The 20,984-nt window shown below is 23.9% G+C and overlaps 1 protein-coding gene across 9 annotated transcripts; it reads left to right on the forward strand.

The window, feature by feature from the left end:
• Positions 1 to 272: 272 nt before the first annotated feature.
• On the forward strand, positions 273 to 20,230 carry LOC105364703 (calmodulin-regulated spectrin-associated protein patronin). 9 transcript variants are annotated; one of them, XM_011502696.1, is made up of 24 exons: positions 273 to 725; positions 1,306 to 1,421; positions 2,545 to 2,658; positions 4,219 to 4,300; positions 4,878 to 5,103; positions 6,661 to 7,219; positions 7,479 to 7,645; positions 8,625 to 8,810; positions 10,628 to 10,758; positions 10,889 to 11,042; positions 11,238 to 11,430; positions 11,906 to 12,132; positions 13,118 to 13,268; positions 13,347 to 13,624; positions 14,048 to 14,332; positions 14,435 to 14,671; positions 15,080 to 15,257; positions 16,066 to 16,185; positions 16,749 to 16,844; positions 16,954 to 16,971; positions 17,439 to 17,537; positions 18,681 to 18,872; positions 19,349 to 19,631; positions 19,839 to 20,230. In XM_011502696.1, the coding sequence occupies exons 1-24, from the start codon at positions 277 to 279 to the stop codon at positions 19,981 to 19,983; spliced, it is 4,686 nt and encodes a 1,561-aa protein (XP_011500998.1). In that variant the 5' UTR covers positions 273 to 276; the 3' UTR covers positions 19,984 to 20,230. The 9 variants fall into 9 exon arrangements, with proteins under 9 accessions (XP_011500998.1, XP_011500999.1, XP_011501000.1 ...); XM_011502697.1 differs by having other exon boundaries at positions 16,761 to 16,844; XM_011502698.1 differs by lacking the exon at positions 16,954 to 16,971.
• The last annotated feature ends 754 nt before the right edge of the window (positions 20,231 to 20,984 follow it).

A 20,984-nucleotide genomic window follows, 5' to 3' on the forward strand; every position in this document is an offset into this window, starting at 1 on the left:
TTATGAAAATCTACTTACTGTTAATATTTATAAAAAAAATGTTAAACGTTTGTTAAATCAATTTGAATAATCATGTTTATTTTAATTACGTTTAGAATAGTTTAAACTATAATTGCGTTCTTTTAATTTGAACGTATTTAGTAATGATGTATTTTATAACTTTTATAATTTCTTTTGATTTTAAATATATTAAAAAATTTCCATTCTAAACATCTTAAATATCTTGCCATGAAACTAAATTAATGAAAGATCATTTAATGATTGCAGGCTGCGCATATGGCTGTGATAGAAGGCCTTATGGTCTTGTATGTGAAGGAGGTGGTGACAAGTGAGCGAGTGGTTGCAGCTATTCAGCGCTTTAATCCTCAGTTACATAACGTAGATGCACCTCAAGATCACGAAACGGGTCTTTTACTATGGATAAGTCAAGCGTGTTCAGCCCTTATTGTGAAGATCCAGGCAGAGGAGATTTTCAGTGAGAAGAACCTACTGCCCGAACTCCCGGCGGCCAAGGATCTACAGTCGCTGTGCGATGGTGTTGGATTAGCTGCAGTCGTAGCTTATTATTGTCCGAGCGAACTTAATTGGATGGATATAAGAGTGTCCAAAAGACCCTCTATTGGCGATGCCCGTCATAATTTGGCCCTTGTACATGCTTTCTGTCTTAAGTGTTTACCGTATCCAATCTTCCACATGCAACTGGAAGACGTTAGGATTATAAGAGGGTATGCTCGTGTTTATTAGTTTTTTGTCATTGTACGCTTATTAATTATATTATTAATTTTATTATTAGATGATCTAATAAAATGATAGTTCAGTATTTTCTAACCAAGATCTCTTGTTATGTGCTTATTATGTTTAGAATATTTATTCATAAACTATTTTTTTTAATCTTAATTGATATTTTCACACACCATGCGTGAGGGCATACGTGTAAAGAGCTGCTTTTGAGAGCCTTTATTATTAGATATTAGTTAAAATTGTAGGTTGTATTAATTTTGAATTTAAATTTTTACCAGCATATTTTTTATAGATTAAAATTCTTTTTTCTGCGTTTATTCATCAAATTTTTTTAATATATTACATTTCCTAATATAACATACATTTTACTATTTAATACTAAATATTATACTAATTTACGATTAAAATACATATTGTATTTTATTTTATTATGATTATTAATAATATATAATTTTATACTGTTGATTAATGTATTGACATTTTTTAGTATTAAAATTATACTATAACTTATTGTATATATATATTTGATAAAAATATAATTTAACATAGAAAATTTTATTATAGGAATATGAAGCAAAATTTCGTTGTTTTTTTGGCCGAAATGTACAACGTTTTGGAAATCCATCCCGCTAAATGTGTGTGCTACCCCGGTGAAAATAAGGCACAGCAATATTTGGATGGTGAGTAAAAAGAGTATACTTGAAAATATTACAAATATTCAATAGTCTTAGGATTAGCAACTATCGGAAAAAGGACGCCTTATTTTATACTCCACAAAAATCTGTTTTTTTTTTGGTGCTGGGATACAAACGAATGTATTTACAAAATGGTGAGGGTTAACCAGCTCGAGCGTTTGAAACCATATTTGCTCTATTTATTCCTTTATTCGAATTTATTATTTGTTTTGTATTCACACTGATCACAGATAGTTTGTCTATTTGTTGTAATTCTCGGATTTTTTTATTTTAATTGTTTAATTGTGAATTAAGGTGAATAAATTTATTTTTAGAGAAATATTAAAAATTTAATAAACTCTTACACATACTTTAAAAAGAAAATGGAAAATAGAAAATGAGTAAGTATATCAATTACAAAAATTATATTAAAATTAAATTATCTTTAATGGAACATTTTTTAATCATTACATTTCATTAAAAATTCTTATTTTATTTTTTATAATAATATAATTGAACATTACTATTATTAATTTCGTTTAATATTCATAATTATTCTTAATGATTTATTTAATTATGTAATCATTTAGTTCTAATAACATAATTTTCTAATCTATAATTTATTAAAATTAATATGAAATTTTTATCGATTGTCTGCAATTCAAAAGGGTATTACACGCCTCATTGACGTTGATGTATATAAAAAAGAAACATATGCATAAATACATAATATATATATATATATATATATATATATTTACTAAACATAATGCACGTATAATGTATAGGCTTGTATTTATTTCGGAACTTACTCATTTATATACATGCATGAATTCTAAACATATATAATTTCTACTATGATATCTTTCACCGAACTTAGTTTTTGGAAAAATCGTATTAATATAAATATAAAAAATAAATACGACGATGAATAATAGCAAGAAAAAAGTGACAAAATACAGCAGAAAGAAAACAAATGCAATATTTTGTAAGGAGTGTAATGGAATTGATTAAAAATGTGTAATATTTCCATATATCTTTTTATGGTGTGTCTACACTCTCACTATCGATGCTTGACTATGTGAACGATGTCCTTCCTCGCAATCTTCGTCTTGACGAACACATTAAGCAGCGTGCCCGCGCAATAGTTATGGGGTAGTTCATAAGCGCAGTCTACCACAGTCTGTAACTCCGATACCCGATTTGAGAAGCAACCTATCTGTATCTGCCCCGGGTTTCACAGGTATCCGTACGTTTTAAAATCAACAGAAAATTCATCGAACATCACTAAGTGGTCCTGTGTATTTCTCTATCTTCATTAAAAGCTACAAGAGTTCTTGGCTACGAAGCATTAAAGCAACTTAAATCTGTTATTAATTTCTTGAAATTTTTTTGTACGCTTTTTCATTAGAATATATATCAAGTCCTTCAATAGGCTTAAGAGGAGGTATTACAATAATAAGCAACTGATTAATAAAAAATATTAAATCGATGTACTTATTAAAATCACTTATTTTGTCAATTAGCAATGCATTATTGCTATTACAATATTTGATAAATAATTTCTAATAAAGTATTATTCAAATAGATTTTGATCCATTTTTCTATCAATAATTTTTATAAAATTTATTATTAGAAGAAAAACTATTAATTTAATTAATGATTACTTTTTAATTATTGATTTTTTAAAAATTAATTGGCTGGTAGTAAATTTACATGAATTTATTAAGAAAATTGACAGATATCTATAGTTAATTTTTATAATAAAACCTATAAAAATTAAATTTTATAAAATCTGTGAAACCGTGGTTTTATTTTATGAAGTAACCAGATAAAATATTTTAATTATGAAAATTAATAATGAATTATGATTACATAATAATAATAGTAAAAATGTGATTAATCATGAAACTATATTGATAAATTCGTCTATTTTTAAAGTTTATATGTAAAATCATTTTTATGCTTAAAGTTAAATAAAAAATTGAATATTTAAAATTATTGGAATATAGTTGCTCAGTAAAAAATCAGAGATAAAAATAATAAAGAGAAAAATTTTCAAAAATTAAATCTGTTTTTAGACATCTTCTTTGAGCACTGAAACGTCATTAATGCTTGCTTTATCAGTTTACATTATTTTTAATTTTGCATGTTTTTATATTTTGCACAAACTATTTCGTCATTGTTGAATTAGGAGTTTTTATTTTGTGTCATATTTTTATTTATTTTTCTACGGTGTATCGTAATCAAATGTAATATTTAACACACTGCAATGTTGTACATATAAATAATAATAATAAAAAAGTTTCTTATATTATTTTCATATTAATGCCCTCGAATTTTTATTTCATATGTTTACTAATCCTTTATAGAATTCGTAAATAATTAATAAACAAACTTTTTTACTAATTATACAATACTGTTTAAAATATAATTTAAGAAAGTAAAATTTATATAAAGATAGATTTAGTATTATTTCATGGGAAGAAATTTAAAAAAAATTATATTTTATTAATTTATTCAGCTATAATAGCTTACATTTATATGTATTTATATTTTCATTCAAGTTTTGCAATTAATCATTTTAATTATTTTGGTAAATATTAATAACAATAATTAAGAATTTTAATATAATTATGCAATATTTCAATGAAAATAATTATCTAAGATAATAAACGATACGAAATTGAAAAGCTTTATTGGTATTTTTATTGTGTTGTAATTTATTTAGAGAATGAGTTGGTAGTTAGCAGTTAAAAGCTATTAAATTAAATGAAATATTAAAATATACAATTTTTTTTAGTTATGAAGACAATTGTGCAGAATACAGTAAAAAAATCGCAATCAATGCAACAAACTGCAGAATCTCATCTAGGTGATGAAAGGTATTTCATATTTATTTATATTCGATATTTATGCTAAGTAGAATATAGTTGAAGTACTTATAATAATTAATCATAAAGTTAATGAAATTTATGAAAATCTATAACCTGATATTAATTATTATAAGTACCTAAGCGTAATAAGACAAAAATATTAAAATAAATTAATTCAATAAGAAATATATCATAAATATGATTCGAAGAATAAGACTTATATTATTATTTAGAACTACGTAGTTAATTAAGTATATACGTATAAATATATGTATAACTATATGGTATACGTAAAAGTAAATTAACTATTCATAAGAAACATTCATATATATATATTAACACATAAAATAATTGTATTTTTAATGCATTTTGAAAATAACCTTACCAATTGACTATTGTAATCATACACATTATTTTAATAGTTTTACTAAAATTCTTCAACATAAACAAAATATAATATTTTTTTCTATTATATGTTTGTAATTATTATATATTTCACATATATAACAATTTATTATTAATATATATATATATATATATATATATATATAGTATTACAATAACAAAAATATGGTTTTTTTTTCAGGAAAACAATCAGTGATGAATCATTCGTTTTACATCGAGGCAAAGGAGTGTCGACAATAAGTTCGGTTTGTGATGAAAAAATGTTAATAAGAGCGGAGGCTGCTGGTCGGCCAAGTAACTGGGAAGACCAAAGACGGAGTTCTTATGCCGGTCGAAGATCAAGACGGAACAGCATCACCACTGCAGAAGATTCGCAACTAACTATTGAAAACTTCGGAGGGTCCCAAGTGAGAAAAAATCTTGTTCACCAGACCTTATTAAAAAAAATTGAAATTATTAGAGTAAGACTAGGAATTATTTACTTATTATTATAGAGCTTTGGATTATTAGCATTCAGTTTTCTTCACTTTTTGTACTGTATAAATAAATGATAATATACATTATAATATTTTATATTTGCTGCCTTACTAATTAAAAAGTATCAGAAGTAATATTTACATCATAATATTTTTAAATATTTGTTTAAAGAACATAATTTTTTATTGTAAATTAATAAAATATTTTTTAAAATAACAGAAACTAATAATAAAAGTATTTCGTACACATGAAACTTATTTTCAAGTCATCTAATGTATGTTTGAAATTTGCGTATACTTAAAGGCAATAATTAATAAAAATAAATAATATTTAATAATTAAGTGTAAATAATTTAAAATATTGTAAAAATAAAATTTATTGAATATATATGGTAATATATGATATAAGTTACCTTTTTTTACCTTTTTATTATTATTTATTATTGAAAGTATTTATCGTTTTCCAAAAATCAAGTAAACTTCATTTTATATAAAAATTGCTGCTAAAAATTTGTATATTCCCCCTTAAATAATTTAAGTTTAAATATTTTAATAATTAATTATGTATCTGTACTATATAACAAATATAAGAATTATATAGAACATAAAAATAATAATTTAATCACAACATTTTACTTTATTACTCGAGAAAAAATTATAATTTTTTTAGTATATAAAATTTTTCTTTTCTGTGTTATAATATTCAAAATATAGGCAGTAAGTAATAAAATATATAATTGATTTCAAAATATCGTTTTATATATATAAGATTTATATGAACAAAATATATAACAGTATTTTTAGAGAAATAGTATTTTAAAATATATTAATTAGAAAAATGTTATCAAACATATAGTATAAAATATAGTTGCAATAAAATATAGTGCAAATAAAATAAAATATTTGATTCAATATGATGTCATTATAATAAAAATAAATTCACTTCTATTATCAATTATCTGTGATGTTTTATTTATAAATGTGTTTCAAGTAAAATATTTTATAAAATTATGAATAAACATATTTCTTTATATTAATTTATTCATTTCTTCATAGTTTATATTATCTTTTCATTAAAACTAAAAATAATCAAATGTTAATTTAGTCTTAAATCATAACAATATAAATGAGAAACAAGTAATTCGTTATATTTTTATAAAGGAATATAGTAAATTTTACTTTTTATGTTATAATAATTAAAAGTAATTTAATGATAATAGTAATTCATATTTAAATTCTAATTAATAACTAATTTATCAAATGATTACTTCAATGTTCAAATTAATAAAAATGTATAATAACATAAAATTACAGTAGTATTTATTCCATTTAAATTGTCTGTTCGTATATATAATTTTCAATAATTTAGAATTTCATAAAATTATATTATCAATCATCATTTGGAGATTTTATTAATAGACATAGCAGCGGGTAGCCGCTTAATAATAGTTAACATATGCGAGGTGTGTTTTTTTAATATAATTTTAGGATAACTTACACAACATCGGACGCAATCCCGTTAAAGTAGTAGGCAAACCCGTATCAAGGCATCCACGGCTTGTCGCAGAACCTGCACAACCTGCGCGATCAAGCATTCAAGATGCCTATAGCAGCGGCGTTCATCTCATTCTTGCCGACAATGGTCATATGAGTGAAGATATCTTTTCGCCTCCTTCGCGACTTAGGCGACAGAAATCCAATCCAAATTTAAGCCATCATGTTTCTCTTAAGAATATTCTACATTCCTCAGAGAATGACAATATAGATGGCGAAACTACATCACCTGGGAATATTGCTACCAAAATGGCAAGTTTTGCAAATCTTAGTAAAAGCTCAGAAAAAGGTATCAATCTCACATACACGGATCAAGAGAAAGAGAAGCAATATTCGAAGCATAGCGTAACAACCAGTAGCAATCGAAAGTATGGTCAAATTAATGGGAATGGATTCATGGAAAAGAAAACAACATTCCCAACACTGCCGAATATGACTACTTGGCAGCAACAGAGTAATCAACAGAATCTGCATATTGAGCGACATTCAGGAGGTTGATTTCATTTTTCATATTTATTGTTAGACAAAACTTTATTTTTATTTACAATATATTTATTTTTCATATTTTATTATTGTGTTCAAGAAAAAAAAAATTTAAATGGAAATGTAAAAAGAAATATTATTGTTTTAGTTTGTTTAAATTTTTTACTTTATAAATATATATTTATATTATATTCATAAAATATAATAGCTTGTATGCAGGTAAAAATTAAATTAATAGATTCATTTTATTAATTAAATATTTTTATTAGATGAAAATAGTGGTAATGCGGTTATGGCAACGCAATTGAATAATATTAGATTAAAATTGGAAGAAAGAAAACGACATATTGAAAACGAAAAAAGAAGAATGGAAATTGTTATGTCGAAAAGACGTCAAAAAGTAGGAAAAGCTGCATTTTTACAAGCTGTTACAAAGGTTAGTTATATTTTGCAAAGTTTGAAGTTATCAAAGTTTATCAGAGTATCAATTGGTTAATAAATCTATATATATAAATTTTTCATTTTTGATATACGTTATTTTTGTTGTTGTTGATGTTATTATTTTTTTTACAAGCCTTTTCTTAGTTCATAAGCACTTCAATTTTATTTTTATAATCGATTTATTATTGTAGAAATTTTTTATTTGCTAATATTTAATACTTAATATTTTATTTCATTGCATGGAGCATATTCTATTTATGAATAAATATACTATTGATTTTTTATTTATTCAGGTTCTTTAAATTTTGCATGCATTTTTAATAAACCCGATTTCATAACATCATCTATTTGTGTTTATACAAATTATGTTTTCGTTTAATTAATTTCACTGTATCTAAACTTTATTTAATTCTAAGAAATGCTATAATTATTAAAATTAAATATACTTTTCAATAAAAATTTTAGAATAAAATGTAAGTTAATACATTTATATTAAAATTAATTGGCTAATATTATTTATATATTTATTTATTTGGAATTGGTTCAAATTTAAAATACAAGTATAAAGAGTACAAAGTAAAAAAAAAATGTAATATAAATAAATAATATTTTTCAGTATATATAAAAATTAATTTTAATTAAATTGAATTTATTATAATTTTGCTTTATTTCTGTTAACTAAAATCTATAAATTTATAAATATTTGAGTAAAAATTTGAAGTAGAAAAATGCTCACAGACAGCAAAAACATATTCAATATTTAAACTTGTGTTGTGAGTTCTCACAAATAAATTAATTATTGAGAGTTATTCATAAATTTTGTAATTTATGCTAATTTGATTTATACATTGTAAAGATTAAAAATCAAAAAGCCAGCTATACCAAAAAACAAAATTGCCCAATGGGTGTTATGGATTAATGGTGGTGGATTGTGAATACTTAACATGGCACGCCTGTGGTTGGGATCATTGCAGGGTAAAGTTAAGTCCCCCTCTTCATCGACATCTGGTGGAGACAGTCCTGTGGAGTTGGGCCCCCCTACCCCGATAAATTCAGAACAGGCTGGGGAAGTGAGCATTGCCGACGAGTGCTCTCCCTCATCTATAGTAGACACCCACCAATTGCCTCAAGAAAAACCGCAACGACCTTTCTCTTTAAAGGTATGGATCAAAGCATATGTCACATGGTGATAAATTTAATGCCATCTATTTATAGGGCATGACCCGAATTTTATATAAAGCTTAACATATAAATATATTTAGATGATAATTACAAATTAGAAAATAAATTAAAATTGTTTTTCAGAAATCATTATCCTATAAGAACTTATATATTCTTATATATGAGCAGTAGATGTAATATAAAAGTCTTGATATAAAATGTAATATTTCATTGTTATAGATAAATTAATTTTAAACATTTTTTTTATTTAATTTATAAAATATATAAAGATATAAAAATATTACATACCTGTTGTGAATGTTAGATAATTATTTTTTATGTTAAAATTCATTTTCATTACTTCTTCCATAATAAATGTTGCACATATTTATTATTTATCTTACAATAGGAAATTTTACGATATTATTTCAGAATAGAAGTTATTTTATTTAATGGATAATAAATAGCTTAGTTTTTTTTGTAATTTTCATTATTTTAAATTTCATAAATTATAAAAGACTATATTTCAGATGTTATTGTTAATATTTGTTGTAAAAATTAAGTTCTAAATAAATTTAGTAAATTTCAAATAATAAAATTATTGAAACAATTTTTTTTAATATATGCTATTAAATCTTATTAATCTAACTATCTGTTATTTCATATTATATTTTTGATATAAAACAATAATGAATATTAAATATATTTTTTATAAAAAAAGTTAATGCAATACCTATATATATATTTTGTTTATTTATTTATTACAATTTATTGAATTACAGTTTCTAATTTGCCGCTTAAGATAATAAAATTTCTATGAAAGTTATTAAAATTATTAATATTATTAAATCCTTATTAATAACTTACTAAATTATTTTTATTACATATTAGTATTAAGCATATCAAAAATTCATTCAAAATGTATATATTTATACTTTGTTTTTGCATAATAATTTAATGTGTAATTATATATTTGAATGATTATTGATTTGCTTTCATTATATTACATAGCATGTTTTATTCATAAATATTTCGCACTTGTGAATTAAAACTAATTTCTTGATAATAATTATTTATTATGGTGATGGTATTAATTATTTAAAATAAACTTAGATTAGGTTATTTTGTGGTTATATATATTCTACAAGTGGTATAATTTTTACTATTAAATATTTTTACTAACTCTATATTTTGCCATATCAATTGACAAATTCGTTAAAATAATAAATAGATATAGTTAATAACTGTCACAAATATAATTCATGAATATACAGACATATGCTGTAACAATACAATAAAAGGGAATTCTCGGCATTTCATGTAATTGCATAAAATATTCTATTGATCAAACAAAAATCGAGACAGAAACAACAGAAGAAAGATTTTTACTCTTTCTGGTTTAATTATATTAATTATATTCTTATCTCAATATTTAAGTGTAATTCCTTTTGGATGTTAAGATTTTTATTAATCACTAAGTGATACAAGTGTTAGTTTTAATCTAGTATATCTAGTAGAATGTTACAAATATAATAATATAATATATTATACAGAAATAGTTTGAAAAAATTTATAAATAATTGTTTATCATAGTTTCAAATGATTTTCTTAGTCTTATTTTTTTTATTTATACATTCATAGTTATATAAACTGAATATAATTGAAAAGAAATTATTGAAAAGCTTCTAAATATTTATTTTTTAAAAAAATAATCATAAAATTAATATTATTTTAGTTTTTAGGAAAATTAATTTTAATATTAAAAAAAATTTAAGTAAAATTAAAATTAATATTGTAATTACACAACATCGTACAGGAAATCAGCGAAGATGTACGGGATGTGGAACACAAATGGTTGGATCAGGAGAGTGCACCTTTTGTTGAAACTCGACGAACGCCAGATATTGAAAATATGGATTATGATCAATATCATCAATCGATATCACAGTAAGTACATTGTTATTTTTGAAATTATATATATGTATAATTTTATTAAATAATTCTTAGTATCTAAGGTAATGTATACATTCTTGTTTTTATATAAAAGTATTTGTATGATTAATTTCTGTTTTTCTAGAATGAATAATAGCTTGAGCGAAATTCAGCAAGATATTCAACGCTTAGCAAATCAACAAAATCAAATACAACAGCAACATTTAATGACACAGCATCAACAACAAATGCAACAACAGTTACAACAGCTTCAAAGCCTCAGTCATCAACATTTACATGTAAGCTTTAAAAAAATAATATTTACAATATATTACAATTACAAATATTTTTTATATATATAAATATATATATTTATGTAATATATTTTATTTATTATTTAAATATAATTTGTTTGCTTTGATAATTATTAGTTTAATAAAATTTAATATTAATTTAAAATTACTTTCTTTAATTTTTACTTTATATAATTAAAGACATATGGTCTGCCACTACAAAATCAAATAATTTCGAGAGTACATGAATCTCAGCAATCACAGTTTTATCTTCATGATCAACCACAAGTGCCAAGACGTACATGGGGTCAACCGCAGCCAATACAATTAGGAAATGAAATCCCTGCTGTTCCACATAACCAGTCGATGAATAGTCATTATGTTCCTCCTTCAGGTAAAATGTGATTATAATTCTGAATTAATTATTTTTATAATATTTTATGTTAGATGAAGCATATATTTCGTGATAAAGTCTTAAAAAGAAAGATTAATTTATTTTTATCTTTTATAAAATTTTTATAATTGGGATTGTTAATAGTTTTTATTTTTTGTTATTTATAAGTAGAATTTACAAAATGTGGTAAATATTATGACTTAATAATATGATCTTGAAGTCTCCAGTTTTCGCAGTTTTTTAAGCTTTTCATAACTTTCCAAAATGGTTACAGTATTAAATAACATAATTATTACAATTGAGAACATACATAACCATAAGTAATAACTATTTCCAATATAATATAAAACTTAATAAATTATAATATTTTAAAGATTGATATATTAAATTTTCTATAGGAATTGATTCTATAGGATTAATAACATTTTTAATCACTTTAATAGTTTAAATCTTGTATAATTTGAATTGCTTACAGTGTATCAACAAGATCCATCTTTGTATCAAGAAACTCGATCATGGGGAATGCCCATCTCTCAACAGAAGGGATTTGTTTTACATGACATATCAAAAGAGCAGAGATATCTTAATGGTGGAGAATACAACCTCTCTAGCAATCAACATCATATGTCTTCATACCCAGTTGCTCAATCACTGTTTAATCAAACTTCATCTTCTTCAGCTAGTCCGCAGCATCATAACGCTGTATGTTTTTATTACAATAACATAAATTAAATTTAATTCTACAAGGGACAGTGATATTTAGATTATTTTATACGGATAAATTCTACAAAACAGAATTCCAATTTTAAATAATAAGGTTTTATTAAGTTTGAGATTTTAATGGTAAATGACATAAAACAAGTCAAAAACTTTATATTAAATTAATAATATTTAAAAATATAAGTTCATATTATTTCTTTATAGATTTTTGTGTAAATTTCAAATAATATTATTGTATATTGTATATTACCAATTAAGGTAATTTTCTATTTTAATTACGTGTATGTAAACATATATATATATATATATATATATATATATATATATATAGTTATGTATTGTTGTGTACATTGTGTATATATCATGTTATCTACAATTCGTTTAATTTCAGAGTTATTTACTAATATTTATAATGACAAATGTATTTAGTATTTCATAACTATGTACTACATATATCTATTATCTTAATGTGATCTATTACAGATATAATTTATCTCTTATATGATGTATTATATACAATATATATTCTATTTAAATATCATCCATTACACATATGATTTATCACTGCTATGCATAATTTCAATTTAAAGCATCTCAAATAGTAGTCTAATTATTGAGTGGATGAGAAATCAAGAAAAACTCCGTAACTATATAATTAACACCTGATCAGAGCATGAATTTTAGTCAAATGTAAAATATATGTTTTATTTATTTATAATCAATATTGAAATTAAGATAAACAGTTTAATATAATAATCATACAAATTTAAATGTTAATAAAATCATGAATTGATGTCATAATATGATGTAGGCACACATATGTTAATAAAAAATTTAAGTTACATACTTATTACTGATTTTTAGTTTTAATTACAAAACAAACATGTAAAAATTATATTTTTAAATAACAGAAATTGTTATATAAAATCAGAATTAATTAAAATTAATTTTATGACTTATATGACAGGTTCATCGAATAAGTCAGTTAATGAGTGATGGTTCAGATACAAAAAGGCAAAATGTGCATCATATGCCATTAGCATGTGAAAGTATATTAGAAAAAAGACTAAGCTCTATGCCTTTAGAAGAATTGGGACCTCAAAATATATCTTATTCAGGTAATTACCAATTACTTGTTAATAATTGACTGTTAAATATTTTCTTTATTGTCCATAAAATCAAATTTTACATTTCAGTTAATGAAGAAGATTTCAGTCAAGGAATTCGAAATTTAAATATCATATCTGGTAGTCGAACATATAGGATACCTTCACCAACAAGACCGTCAATATCGAGGAATTCATTTCAGCCTCATGTATCATTGCACGAAACGACGCCATCGCCATCTGATAATACATTAGAAATTGTGCCATTAGATACAAACGATGGAGAAAAGGGATTTTATATTTCATTTGATGATGCACCTAAAAAACCTAAACCATCATTAAGACTTAAAAAAGCTTCTCCTAAAAAGGTAAACTCAATTTTATTATTAATTAATGCATTATAAATTAATTTATATATCGAATAATAAAGAAAATAATTTATACACAATTACACATTTAATGAAACTAATAATTTTATGTAGTAATATTACGTAATTCAATGATTGTTTAAAATAATTATTGATCTAATTAATGATTATTTATATCTATTACGTGTGAAGAACTAGGATTATGTAATTCATTTTTGTTTTTTAATATATGTGATTGAAAGTGTACATACAGTTAAAATATTTTTAATTAATAATTTATAGGGTTAATAATATCAAATTTATATCATTTAACATTATAGAATAATTTTGTAAATTCTGTATCAAATATACTTTAATTATTTTGTAATAATAATTATATAAATACACATTTATATCCACAATATAATTATGAATTTGTTATAGGAAAAAAATATTTCTACATATTTAAACGAAGATAATTTTTCGTCGCAATACGAAGCATCATCTACTACTATAATCGATCGTCAACGCCAAATTAGAGTACAAAGAGAAAAACAAAAAGAAAATGAAGAACAGGAACAACAGTTGCAGGAATTAAAGAATAGAGAGTTACAACAAGAAATTGTTATGGAACGACAAAAAGAAAGACAAAAAAATGAAGGACTTGATGATCGTCAAGCAAATAGTGTTGGTTTAATCATAGGAAACCAACTATCAAATCCAGATCCAGTAAGTAAATGATTAAGTTAGAAGTTCAATTTTATTACTTTACAAATTGTTGTTAAGATACTGCATCAATATTTAATGATAATAATAAAATAAATCTTTTAGAATTCCATTGATGAAATGGAACGAAAGAAAGAGAAAATAATGCTTTTGTCTTTGCAACGAAGGCAACAGCAAGAGGAATTAAAAGAGCAAAAGGAAGCGGAAGCACAAGTTCGTCGAGAGGAAGAAAAAATAAAAGAGGAAGAAAGAACAAGAAAAAAAGATGAAGAAAAACAACGAAGAGCAGCTATTTTAGAGCAATATAAATTAAAAAAAGCTATAGAAGAAGCAGAGAGAGAAGTATGCTTTATTTTACAATCGAACAAAAATAATCTTACAAATAATATTCATAATTGGCATTGCTATTATTCTTAAAGTTTAATTTATAAAATGTTTAATAAATCTAAATTAAAAAATTCAAATATGTATTTTTAAAATCAGTCTATTAAATTATTTCTATATATCTAGTTAATATCTATATTATTATTATAATATATATATATATATATATATATATATAATTATAATATCTATAATATCTGATCTAGTTTAAATGATATAATATATAATTTTGTATCTGTCAAAACAATTACACAATCAAAATCTAATTATTTACTATTAAAAAAGAATACTATAAATTTATTTGCAAATTGTTTATTATATAAATTATTATATTATAAAAATAAAAAATTATGTTTGTTGATACAGGGTAAAGTTATCGATAAAGAATTATTGAATGCTTTAAAACCAACTAAGCTTCGAAATAAATTTACACCTGGTCGACCGCGACCGAAAACAATTCATGTGGATGTTGGCACGGAACTAGATTCGGGCGTTATGACGCCTAGTAGAGGGAAAAAGGGTTCATCATCTAATCTCAGTACAGGTAAATTCTACAGATAAATAATGGGAAGATTCATTAATATTTCTCGAAAATATTTTACGAAATTTTAAAAAATGTATGGATAGTATTGATTAAATAATTTCGAGAAATAACTTTTAATTTTTATGATTAATTAAATTGTCTTTACTTATAAATGTAAATAAAAGTATTATTTTTAATGTTGTTAATGCTTGCTGCATGGCACAAAGTTTGTAATTGACATAAATTTTTTTAATATTACATTGCATTTTCAATGAATTTTCTTGATATCTGTTTCGTGAATTTTTATTCACTCTCAACACAAACAAAATATGCTCAGAAAGTTCTGTCCAGTGTCTAATTTAAATTATTGTTTAATTTATAGAATTAATTTCTTATAAATATTGATTATTATATTATTTCAAATTTTAATGAGACATAAAATTTAACTGTATAATTATTAACGTAGATTTGTTATAGCATCAAATTATATATTAACGAGTTTATATTCGATTATAACTAACACGTTAAAATATATTTTAATAAAATTATATGAAGTAATAAAATGAAATAGTATATCGCTAAACTTTTAATAAAATAGAATATTTCATAAAATTTTTGTAAGTTAAAAAATTAAACAATAAAATATAAATGAAACTGTAATTATTGTCTTTTCAAGTATTAAGCGTGTATCAAGTATGATATAAACCCATAAATAGTTATGGGTTGTATATAAAAAGAAATATATATACAGATATATAAGATAGAAATTTTGAGTTGATTAACATTTTTTGGCACTTGAAACTATTGAAACAATTGAAACACTATACAGCGTCGCTGACATCGCCAACAATGAGGAGAGATTACTACCGAGGTTCTCAGGATAGCCTTACTACGGCGCATCTAGATGACAGACGTTCCAATTCCCTTTATCGAGGTGGCAGCCTCAGGGGTATGCGCACACTCACACATACGCAAACACTAACATTTTCTAAGATTATGCATACAGAAATAAAACATTTTCAAACAGTTTTAAAATTTCTGATTTATACTTTTACCTATATATTATTTTTATCGAGAGTGTTTATTTTAAACTTTATTAAAAATGTAGTGATAGATGCTTAAATGTAGTATACAGTAAGTAATAAGAAAATTAACATACTCTAAAATTTATATAATAAAAGTTTAAATTACTATAAACAATAAAAAAATTATTACAGTATATAAATAATAATAATTAATTTATAAATAATGCACTAGTGATTCAATGTATGAGTAGCAGTTAAATATTTAAATTAATAAAGTCTTAAAAGAATGAAAATCTAATATAGCAACATAATGCTTGTTATAAAATTTAATTTATACATTTGACTCAGCACAGCACGTTTATCATCTGCAGTACTGCTACATTAGTAGTAATAATTATTGATCACATATGCATCAATTACGTCTTCTATCATAATATAGTTATAAGGCTTTACTAATGTACTATAATAGTTTGTTACCCTATTTTAGTATCTTCCATAGATTCACCCGATGATGGTAGAGGGTCATCGCCATCCAGAAGTGGTCACCAATTAGGACGACGTAGCTCTTATAAAACGTCACGGGGTGAGTTTCTTATGTAACGGAGGTTTAAATGTATTCCGTACTAAAATTTTAATTTTAATTTTATCTTTATATACTGAATTTAATGTATAGAATTATTAATTTCTTGCAGGAGTACGTACACATGATGGTATGCGTATTTTATTATACATGTAAAACAATTCATTTACTTTAACAACAGTTGTTAACAACAAAAATTAACAAAATTGTCTTTTCATTATACTATTGCTATTGTTATCACCATCCTCTTTCTCATCATTATTAGCACCACCACTATCATCGTCGTTATTATCATTACTGTTATTACTATTATTATTACTCTAAATAATCTAACATAATTATATAGTAATAATAATAGTTTATATTGTGTATTTTATAGTTAACATAAATCGGAACGCAAGGTTTTGCTGCATTAAAACCGGCATTAGTTATGTGTATCTTATGAATAACTTGAGCTCCAATACGGGGCTCGTAACTGAAATTGACTTATTATACAAATTGAGAAGCATCTTCCATTATCTTTTATATAAAAATTTTTATTCGTGACACCTTGTACGAGAGAATATAATCCAACGAAAACGTTGCATATTATTGCAGATGCACAGGAACCTCAGCTACAGGTTAGAGGCAGACCTAAATACCCAAGTTATCAAAACTTTAAGGGAAGAAAGTCTAGTTCGTTGATGAATTTGTGCGGTAAGGAGCGCTACAGTGACTTGGAAACATAATTTAATCCCTTGAATATATTTCTCCTATTTGTGTCTTGTGCAAACTTTACAAATTTTTATATTTTTATACATTTTTATATATTTCTAGGCCTTAGTATTACACATACAAACACGTAGTCTCGCATGGTGGCAGGTTGCAGGAAAACTAGTTAAAGGTGGCAGTCTAAAAACATATTTTACACATATGATACTTGCATTCATAACAATACATCAAAATTTCATCAAAGTTTTTCTAACTAAATAGATACGAATATTTTATAAATACTTTTTGCTATGAAAAGATTATATATTTGCAAAATATTATTGTAAAAATAAGATAGTTTTTAATCTAATTCAAACTTAAAAAATTATGTCCTTATATAATTGTGTATACATATAGTTTTATATATCGTAATTAGTAAAACTTTGAACAAAGGCATAAATAAGTAAAGTACTGAAATTACCATTTTAGATTAATATCGAAGCTTATTCAGCTTATTGTATAGCACTGGTTATGGGTCCTGATATTCTCAGTGTCTTTCAGATTGCCTGATCGAATGGTTCCAGTGATTCATTTATTATTGCTCATTTGCTACATAACTCAATCTTAGACTTCTATTTGTTAATTTTACTATTATTGTCAGAAATTGTTATTGATTAATTTTCAGATACATAGATGTAATGTTGAAAGGTATAGATGATATTTTTTATAATAAATATTAGTATTTTATCACGTGTGCATAAAAGAAATTAAAAAATCAAAAAAAATTCTCATTTAATAAGATTAGTTTTTAAGAAATAAAATAACACATTTTTCATAACATTCGCCAGAAATTGCATAATCGTTTTAAATATAATATACAAAATACCGAAAATATAAAATAGAATCAATTTAAAGTAAAAGTGACTAATGACTTCTATAAATAATTTAAAATGGTTAAATACTGCATTGGAAATAACTTTAGTGGTAATGGTTCCTATTAACTTTGGTTACATTGATTTTAAGAATCCAAATAATACATAAGGCATTTTGTGGATTGCTTTTTTCAGTTAATATTTTTTAAATATTCAGTCATAGTTCAATGTATAATAAAATTTCATAACCTTTAAATTGTTATATGTTTACATATAGATACAGATAGTGGATTGGGAAGAGCAACGCCCCCTAGAAGAGCACCAAGTCCAGGTGTGGGAAGCATGAGACATCTTCCTTCACCATCCGGACCTGGATCCTTACCACCAGGTCTCATGACGAAGCGAAGAGTTTTTGATGATGGTAGCAGTGACATCAGCACTACAGCCAGTTCAATGATGGAATATAATGGTAATGATTATACAGAAATAATATTCAATTAATGTACAATTTAATAAAGCATATTAAATTGTTTAAAAAAATTTTAATTATTGTATAGGGTTCATAGTGAATGATAACTAATAATATATTTTTTATTGATAACTTTAATAATAACTTATAATATTTTTTATTCCATGTTTTATAAATTGATAATTTGTTTCTTAAAGTAATATTTTTTAAACTTTATACAATTGTATTTTTTATTAAACTGTTTTTCAGTGCAATTTGTAGTATGATTTTTTTTATTTACTATATAATTAAAAGTGTATGAATATATTTAAGATGAGTATCATTTATTTATATTATTAAAATACTTTACCAGCTTAGATATAGATTAATATTTTTTCGTGAAAAAAAAAATTTATAAATATTAAAAATGAAAATTTTAAGTGCAAAGGGAATCATAAAAAAAGTCCATGTATAGTACAATTTATTTAATATTATAGGTCCAAGATTATACAAGCAGCCAGCAACAAAGTCAAATCGAGGTATTATGTTGAATGCTGTGGAATACTGTGTATTTCCTGGTACAGTTAATAAGGAAGCGAAGCATAGAGTATTAGATGAAATTTCAAGGTCGGAAAGTAAACATTTCCTCATTCTTTTTCGTGACGCGGGTTGTCAATTTCGAGCTCTCTATTCATATTGCCCAGATCGAGACGAAGTCAACAAATTATATGGAACTGGACCTAAACAGGTCATAGATAAAATGTTTGACAAGTTTTTCAAGTAAGTGTTATTTTAATGATAGGTTTCATATTTAGTATTTAAACAAATTGAAATATTAATTTTTTTTGCAAATTAATACATTATTTGATATTATTGATATATTATTGACACTTATTTAATAAATAAAATTATTTTTAATTGTATAACTATACTGATTAAATAACTTTCATGATGAAAAAAAATATAATTTCTTTGTACAATTTGCAGATATAATTCTGGTGGAAAATGCTTTTCTCAAGTTCATACAAAACATTTGACTGTAACCATAGACGCCTTTACGATACATAATAGCCTCTGGCAAGGTAAAAAGGTGAATCTACCGAACAAAAAGGATATGGCTCTTGTCATATAGTTTCACGTTAAAAACAAGTTATTATGCTATTGTGCCCTTTGTTGTTCATAGTTACTATTTTAATACAAGCCCATATTAAATTATAACACAGCGTTGCATTCTTAGTCAGTTTTATATTGAAAAATATGTAGGCAAAGAAACTGAAAAATAATACTTGTCATTGGTCGATGCTGACATCCAGGTATGAATGAATAATTATTAGAATGTGTATACATTTTCGTATGCTAATTTTTTAAGAATATGTTATTGACACTTTTTAATTTTTCACGATGTGATATCAGCATCGACTTTATTTCTATAAAATTATCGATATTTATAATAGGAAATGTTTATTATCAGCTAATGTGCTAGCGACTAACTCATAAATGCGACATTTCATATTGTTATTACGCATAAGATTATATATAGTTAGTTTATTCTATCTGTACAGTGCATAAAATTTTTACATTTTCTCCTGATTATATTGACGTCCTTCATAGCAATTAAAGTTAATTTAATTTACTATATCGTAGTACAATATAGTATTTATTTCTAATAGCCTGTTCGAAATATAATTATTTCTTATTAAAATTCACATAAATATATTGCTTTTATAAACATTTAATTTTTTCTTTACCTATATTTGTCATCAATTTAATTTTGTTTAAGTTAAAAATGTTCTCATTCGGTTATATCTTCAATGAAATTCCTTTATAATTTGGTGATTTCATTGATTTTTAAAGATTTTATGTTAACTAAAAAATTTATTTGATTTTCATACATTTATTTTAATTTAAAAATTTTACTATGTTAATTTATATTTTTATACTTGACATTAAAATTATGTACTTAAAGTTTCGCTTTAATAGAGATATACTGTACTATGGCATTGTTTTTAAATCTTGTTTGTATAATTTCAGGTTTCTATATAATATTTTACTGTAAATAAAAAAAATTAATTTAATTTTGTTTGATAATTTCATATATGATAATTGCATAACATTTACCTTTATATATCTCGT

The sequence above is a fragment of the Ceratosolen solmsi genome, unplaced genomic scaffold (genome assembly GCF_000503995.2).
Source record: "Ceratosolen solmsi marchali unplaced genomic scaffold, CerSol_1.0 scaffold15, whole genome shotgun sequence".
In the NCBI taxonomy this organism is placed as follows: domain Eukaryota; kingdom Metazoa; phylum Arthropoda; class Insecta; order Hymenoptera; family Agaonidae; genus Ceratosolen; species Ceratosolen solmsi.

Bases quoted from the DNA above. Each gene is read 5' to 3' on its own strand.
- LOC105364703 (XM_011502696.1), top strand. From the start codon at position 277: ATGGCTGTGATAGAAGGCCTTATGGTCTTGTATGTGAAGGAGGTGGTG. The intron at 11,431-11,905 runs GTAAAATGTGAT...AATTGCTTACAG, and splicing joins TCATTATGTTCCTCCTTCAG to TGTATCAACAAGATCCATCT. The intron at 14,333-14,434 runs GTAAGTAAATGA...TAAATCTTTTAG, and splicing joins AACTATCAAATCCAGATCCA to AATTCCATTGATGAAATGGA.